At 27.6% G+C, this 8,186-nt stretch overlaps 1 protein-coding gene across 1 annotated transcript; it reads left to right on the top strand.

Annotated features, from left to right (window-relative positions):
* Positions 1-98: 98 nt before the first annotated feature.
* Positions 99-2,102, top strand: LOC108330748 (deSI-like protein At4g17486). The gene is made up of 3 exons (XM_017565278.2): positions 99-443; positions 728-1,015; positions 1,674-2,102. Exons 1-3 carry the CDS (start codon positions 305-307, stop codon positions 1,916-1,918), a joined length of 672 nt encoding a protein of 223 aa, XP_017420767.1. The 5' UTR covers positions 99-304; the 3' UTR covers positions 1,919-2,102.
* The last annotated feature ends 6,084 nt before the right edge of the window (positions 2,103-8,186 follow it).

Below are 8,186 nucleotides of genomic sequence, written 5' to 3'. Positions count from 1 at the left end.
CACTAGGTTGGATTATCATAATTACAACAAGAATAATAATAACAATATTATTATTTATTATAATAATAATAGCAATAAATAAAAGTGAAAGGTGGGTGAAGCAAAAAAAGAACTTTCGGCCGCCGATAGATGCCAGAGCCGCACTCATAGAGATTCTTTATCTTCTTCTTTCCATTCTTCTTCATTTTCTTTTCTTTTCTTCTTCCTAACTAAAAGGACCACTCATATTCTTCTCTCTATCACCCACAAAAACGCTTTCTTTGTATTTTTCTCTCCATTTCACTGTTATTTCAGACACTCCACAATGCTGCGTAAGCTTGTCTCAGGGCCACCCAAGAACAAGCCCGGCACCGTCCCCGTTCACCTCAACGTCTATGATCTCACCCCAATCAATGGCTATGCCTATTGGCTTGGCCTTGGTGTCTACCATTCTGGGGTTCAAGGTAACCCTTTAACCAATTCCCTCTCTTTTTTCTCTCCTTTTTTTCTTCTTTTTTTCTTTCATATCGCCAAACCCAAATCAAGGTACTCTTCAATTTACAAAAAAAAAAAAAACATTTGCTCAGACCGAACATTCGGGTTGTTTGATACAACGTTATCGGTTTGTTTGTCAACTATCATTACTCATTATTGTGTTACAAATCCAACCATATTATGTTATTTGGGTGTACAATAGTACCTGTTTTTTCTTTCTTAGTTGATAATTAAAGTATTCTTTTACATTTAGTTCACGGTGTTGAGTACGGTTTTGGTGCACATGAGCATGACACAACGGGGATTTTTGAAGTGCAACCGAAACACTGTCCTGGGTTCACTTTCAGAAAGTCGATTTTCATCGGAACAACAGATCTGGGTCAGAAAGATGTTCGGGCGTTCATGGAGAAACTGGCTCAGGAGTACTCTGGCAACACCTATCATCTCATCTCCAAAAACTGCAACCACTTCTGTAACGATGTTTGCCTCAAGTTAACGGGAAAGTCAATCCCTCGATGGGTCAATCGCCTTGCTCGACTTGGTAAGGAATACATTGATCCTATTCTTGTGCTTTATTAACTTGTTATCTTTTGTAGTTTGTGTCTGTTGATTTTTCACATGTCGCCAGTGAAAACTCCTATGGCACCTACGTTGACGTTATCATAGTTGAATGTTGTGTACGGCTTTTAGCTATTGGTGTTGGGTTTTCTTTTTTAGTTAGAATGATATCTTTTAGGAAAAAAAGGACAGAACTTGCTCACTTGCTCTTGGTGTTGTCTTTTAATTTGAATTGGAGTTCTTAGCAGCAGCTTTCGTTAGATGTGAAAACTACATCTATGTTTTTTTGGGACAAAATCGAGAAGCAAAATTAGAGTTAGTAAAGGTTTGTCTTAAGGTCAACATAGATTATTAAAGTGAAATTTCAATTCTGATTAGAAAAGAACTACACTTAAAAGAGTAATTATAAATTGGCTGACAAAGAAGCATGCTTCTTACAACACAGTACAGCCCTTGCAGAAAGTGGCAAGAGGAATGCTCTTTGAGAGCTTTTACTGATATATTTTGATTATGCAAAAAATTTCTTCACAATTAAGTATGTGAATTGATGTTCCTATGATGCACTTTGTAAACAAAATTTATGTGATTTCAAAACAACGAGTGAGCATTTCTGAGTTTGAGTTGTGCTCCTTTACGTGAAGGTCTTCTTTGCAACTGCGTTCTTCCCCCTGGGCTAAATGACACGAAGGTTCCACAAGCTACATCAGAGAGAGTTCAGGAGGGAGAAAAGAGGAAAATAAGAAGTCAATCCTGCAGGTACGAGGGTTCTTCGAATCCTTCATTGTCACGACGTTCGGCAATTAAAAGTAGTAGCCAAAGACATTGTCTTCCAGGATCTACATCTTTGCTTAATGCTACTCCAGCCTCAACCTTAACAGTGAAGTAGTAAAGCTTTGACAAATATAGGGTGCAAGCAACCCCAGATGAGCACGGAAGAAAGTTGTTTATTTGGTTAATCTTTCTGTTCTGATGTATATCTGTATGTCAAATAGCTGAATGGTTGCTTTGTTTTGTCTCTGTTCGTTGTAAAATGGTTTCGTTCTTAGTGAATGGAAAGTTCTTCTGTTTCTGCATTTTTTTGCTATGTAATCTTGATTGATCTTCCTTATTCCGTTGGGTCAGTCCGGTTTTAAAAACAAAGCATATTAAAGGAAAACCAAAATCTGAGAAATTTTGTGACAAGTTGTTTCTGCAGTTTTCTCAGATATGCTTCGTTAACATCTGTATCAAAAGATCAACAGTTTCTCAGTTATCTCTGTCTTGCTATGCTGTACCTGTATGTTTTGATGCATTTTTGTTCCACGTAATCGTCATCCATTAATATTCTCATGTTTGCTATACTTTGTTACATGTGATCAAATGTAATTCTTATAAAGATGCAAATATTAAAGTATTGTTGGGTAATATTAATTTTGCTTTCAAATCTTGATTTGACTGGATAAAGAAAACAGCTTCTGCTTGGAAAATTTACGGAGTTTTATAGTAATCGTGCTTTTAAGGTAAAGGAAAATTATTCTACTACTCTCTGTTTTCATAGCGAAATTGTAAATGGATTTTTTTTATTTTAGAAATTTTTATACAATCAAGTGTTTTTTTTAACACTTTTAAAAAAGAATCATATGTCATGGTTTATTTTTATTTAATTATTTAATTACTTTTAATTTTTTTAAATTAAAATTAATCACGTGTTAAATTCACGTTGTATAACACTGGTTTGACACATAATAATTTTTTATTATTTAAAAAAAATAAAAAAATAAAAGTAGACAAATTAAAACTAAGACAATAATATTACAATGCCACGGTCTCCTAGCATAACACCAGATTGACACAATAAATTTTTATTATTTTTTAAAAAATAAAAATAAAATTCTTAAAAAAATTTAAAAAAGTAAAAAATCACAAACTAACATTTGACCATTTTTAATAGCATTTGACCGTTTTTAATGGTATTAGTACACTGCTAATAGAAAATACTTGATTGAATTAAATTTTTTAAAATAGAAATAAAATTGAGAAAAAAAATAAAAGAATCAATTTACAATTTAGTTATGAAAAATGAAAACCAATGATTTAACCTGAGATAAAAATATCAGAATATAAATTATTTCATAGATTGGTTAGTTTCAAATCAGTTTTAGATAAAATTAAATCTACAAAATTAATTTCATATAAGCATAGTTTTTCAAACACTTCCAAACATGACAAGTGTAAACTCAGGAGTCTATTCTTCCTCGTTTTACATTGTTAAAATCTCTCTTGTTTGATATATTCTGGTAAATTTTAACAACAATTAAGAGTGTTACGATTAATGTATTCTTAATACCTTCCATCTTCTTTTTTTCATGAAAAGTTAGATATAATGTATTTAGAAGACAGGTTTCCGCTCTATTTTGGGTGCTTTTGATGAAGATTAATATCACACATCCTTTTATAGAATAAAATAACTGCGTATTAATAATAACACTTCTTGACTCAATAAATAATATTTTATTATTTTATTTATATATTAGATATATTTTAATTATACAATTTAACTTTTTATACTGTTGAAATTAATATATTGTGTAAATATGTAAGTTTGTCTAATCTTATCACACATTTTTAATTCTTAATCGTATTAAAAAATGGTTAATCCAAATTTCGGACAACAAATAAATAATCACTACTTCTAACAAAATATGCAATATGATATTTTGAACTTAATAAACTTGTATACTCCCCTTAAATTCATTATTTTACCTTCCATCTTCTCTTTTCCTTTACAAACATTATTATTTTAATAACCATATTATTCCTAAAATTGGATTATCAAGTGAACAAAGTATCAAAATATCATTTGTGCTTGCAGAAAATGTTCAAAATAGGAATTTCACAGGTGTTCACGGGTAGTGATGTTTTGATTGGTTGTTTCTCCCTCACTTCAACAAACTTAATGAACCTTTAATTGACCAAAATATATGTTAAAGATCTTTATCAAATTTTAAAATTTTTAAAAGATTTTTCGAAAATTTCCACGTATTTTAAATTTTTGAATATTTAAATAAATTTTGAAATTTTTTCAATAATAAATTTTAAAATTTATTAAAATTTTTGAAAAAATTTAAAATTTGTTAAAGACTTTAACGAATTTTAAAATTTGTTGAAAATTTTAAAATGTGATGAAATCTTAAAAAACATTCTTTAACCGATTCGAAATCTGTAAAAAGAAATAGGAATATATAACTTTTTAAATTATAGAGAGAGAAAAACTTAAAAAAATATATTTGAAGTTAATTTTTTTTATTTTTTACGAAGGATACTTATGAGATTTTACAAAAATTTGGAGGTACAGAACAAATGGTTGAAAATAGAGGGAGAAACTTCCGTTTTAATTTAGTATTTGAAAAAAAAAAGAGTTTTAGCATTGTTTATTCACGTAAAAAAAAAACTTAATACGCATTTCCTCTTCTGTCTTCTCAACATATTACCTAGTTTGTTTTGTTTTACATTTTGGCATTAGTTTTCGGAATGTAAAGGAAAGAAAAATAAATAAAATATGAAAAAAATATTAAATATATCCAACTGGACAAGAATATAAAATAATAAAATAAAAGGGTTTTTTAATTATGAGTTTGAAAGAGCGTGTGTTGTACGTGTTTGAATGCATAAGATCCTTATCCTGTGACCGAAAACATGTTGATAACTTATTCTTTAAGCGTCTGCTACAGTTTTTGTTGAGCTTCACATGTTTTTGTCTTTGATTTTTCCTACGAGTTCAGGGATATAGCCCCACGTGATAGATTTAAAGAAAAACCGTGTTTTTTTATGTGGTTATTTTTCATGTAATTTTACTGTCCATATTCTCATATACTAGTTTTTAGTTTGACTTTTCTTTTTGTCCCATTAATAACCTCAGGAAATATGAAACACACAATTCCATTTCGTGCTGCATGTACTTGTTGACATTCACATACTCGCAATATTAAAATCAAAGCATTACGTATTGGATAAATGTGAAACAAGTCAAAGTTAATTATATCCTTAAACAAACAATTACGATGGTATTAAAATTTTGTGTCGTCCAGGTCTTCATGGTCCAACAACGGATAAATTTATTGTTTAAACAACTTCTACAAAAAATAAAATAAAAAATATGTTATGTAAAAAAGAATCATATCTTTTTATAATGTCAAATATAAAAAAATTATAATTGTAAAAATATTAAATAAAATTGGTGAGTGGGTATGAAATTTTAGGGTTGAAAAAGCAAATGAAACTGGTGATGCTTTGACTTTATATAGGGTGCGTTCCTTATTTCCTAAGTTGTAAAGTTTAGGCGAAGTGAAAAAGTATCAAGTATTTGTATTTGGTGTGATAACAACAACAATATAAAAGCTGTGGTGTTTCACTTTAACTACTTTTCACAAAATTAAATAGTTGGCGTTTCAAACTTTACAACTCATAAAGCATATTCTTTAAACCATTTTTTATTTTATTAAAAGAACCTATTTTACTCAACCAAATATAATCATCATTCTCAATAATAAGTGATATTAATTAATTTGTCTTCACTAATTAAGTGGTATGGTATTTGAATTTTAATACCACTTTGAATTATACATAAGACAGGTCGAATGAGCTATATTCATATGGTATAAATTCTACAAATTTATAGATTTTTTATAGTATAAATTAATTGCAAATTAAATCACTTATACAATAAAATAGTTGTTTTTTTTTGTAATAATTATTTTAGAGTGCATAACAATATTGATTTGTAAATTGTTTGCCAAGGATAAAAAAATAAGATTTATCAATAGTACATCAGCACTAAACTCTTAAATAAAAAAACAAATAATTATGTTCGGATATAAAGCATTTTTATATTGTGGTTTAGTTATGAATAAACTTATATTATGGCTTTATTGACTTTTATAATGGTTATATTATAATTTTACTGAAGATTTGTAATTTATTTTCAGAAAAATATACACATTATAGAAATTATATTTTCTTTAGAAAGAAAAAAAAAGTCGACTTCATTAGTATTACATTTTTCAATTCCATGACAATATTTTATTGTAAGGCCATAACAATATTAATCAATGTATTTTTTGTATATATAAACTTATGATTATCCTTTATATTTCACAAGTATTTATTAAATATAAGGGAAGTTTTTAAAAATTTAGTTTTAGAAACCTTGACCGTAAATGGTTTTGATTATAATTTGAAAAAAAAAATCTACTATACTAGGTATTACTTGAAATAACTGCTACTAACTAGATAAATTAAAGAACGTAAACAATTCTCATAATTAAACAAGAAAGAAACATTAATCTAATAATTTTGATATATAAAATAAAAAGTAAGTATAAAACATTTTTTTATAATTTTATTATAAGTAAGTAGTTTTTAAGTGATTGTTAAATTTTAAAAACAGTAATAAAATCAGGAAGATAAAATAATAAAATTATCTATATTAATATAGCTAAAATTAATAATAAAAAATTAACTTATAAAATTATTAAATTATAATATAGTACAAACATAAATTAACTTTTCTTTCATAACGAACATTTTTAATTATATTTGAATGCATTATAAATATTTTTTGATGAAGAAATAGACTTTCTTAAGCAATTTCAAGATTGATAAATGGAGTAGAAACTTACTATTATAATAATGTTCAATTTGATGATTTTAGTCATATTAATATAGTGAAATATGAGCCGTGGAATATCTCTCAAAGACAGTAATAGTTATATTTCACTAAATAGCGATTGCATATTAAATACAGATGTACATCTCTGCGGGGAACGTCAAAGTTAAATTTTGTCATAAAAATTTGAGTAATATTTTTGCAGTATTTGTACCTTCAAACTTTCTTTGAATTCTCAGTACATTTAAAAAAAATGAAATATTTCCACATCAGTTTTTTTTTTTTTTTCTAACGAAAACTTGGAAACAGGAATAATGAATTCAAAATAATCCAATAATAATAATAAATTCTCAAGATTTGGTATACCCGAAGACGAGATGCATATGCATTAATATCAATCTCTGGACACTTACAAAGGTACCTTATTTCGATAGCAACACTGTTGGCAAACATATGCACGATTAAATGATCCATCAATATCCATGTTTTCCATATAACTATGCGTAACTATTATATATTATTATTATTATACACTAATATGTGGTCAATTATCTGGGTTTTACTAAATAATTGAAATTTGTAAATATAGTTTATAAACAATTATTGCTATAAATTAAATTTTTAAGTAGAGCATATACACGACATGGTATTTATGGAACATAACTAATATGGATTTGGGTTTATGCTTATTTCCACGTAAGAAATACAAAAAAAAATTCACAATTAATAAAAGTATTATGAGCTACTCATAATAATTACTGGGTCATATGAATGAATTAGTCTCAAATTAAGATAAAAAAAATGAGTTAAGGTTGACTTTTGAATGCTTCAATGAAATCTTTGATCCTATTTAATTTAATTTGATCTTTTGATTATGATAATTTCGGATTAACATTCTATTTTATCGATTTAGTTCAATTTTTGATATGAACAAACTTGTCTTAATTTTTGGTTAGTGTCACTCATTTTGACTTTAGGTTCGTTTCAATTCGTTCAATTTTCAACTCATTCTGACCTTTGGCTTGAGTCAAATCGTCTTAACCCTTCAATTTGAAACGACTTGACCTGAAATTCAGTTTGGATTGATTCATGTCAACCTTGACTTCGAACCAACTCGTCTCAATTTTTACTCCGAGCCAACTTAATACAACTTTCAACACATGCTAATTCAATTCAAATTTCAACACGAGCCAATTCGATTTAATTTTTAGTTCAAACTAACTTAACTCATTCTTTTATCTCAGTTGTGTGATAACTTTTTGGCAAGTATACCAAATCGTTACAAGTAATATAGTGAATAAGTAAAGTATCGTTCTCCTAAGGAAATTTGAGTCACGTTATTCAATTAAAATTATTTATCAAAATCAATTACTGAAGATAACATTTGATTTTTAACTGTGGAAATGAACATGAAATTAACAACGTAAAAAATTTAAGATTGAAAAATACGATAAAAGATCACTAGAATTGGTCTTTGACTAACATTACAGTGAAATTCTAGACAACATAC

The sequence above is a fragment of the Vigna angularis genome, chromosome 4 (genome assembly GCF_016808095.1).
Source record: "Vigna angularis cultivar LongXiaoDou No.4 chromosome 4, ASM1680809v1, whole genome shotgun sequence".
In the NCBI taxonomy this organism is placed as follows: domain Eukaryota; kingdom Viridiplantae; phylum Streptophyta; class Magnoliopsida; order Fabales; family Fabaceae; genus Vigna; species Vigna angularis.
Note: the sequence above shows the minus strand (reverse complement) of the source record. Positions and strands in the feature narration are given on the sequence as shown.

Bases quoted from the DNA above. Each gene is read 5' to 3' on its own strand.
- LOC108330748 (XM_017565278.2), top strand. From the start codon at position 305: ATGCTGCGTAAGCTTGTCTCAGGGCCACCCAAGAACAAGCCCGGCACC. The intron at 444-727 runs GTAACCCTTTAA...TTTTACATTTAG, and splicing joins CTACCATTCTGGGGTTCAAG to TTCACGGTGTTGAGTACGGT. The intron at 1,016-1,673 runs GTAAGGAATACA...CTTTACGTGAAG, and splicing joins CAATCGCCTTGCTCGACTTG to GTCTTCTTTGCAACTGCGTT.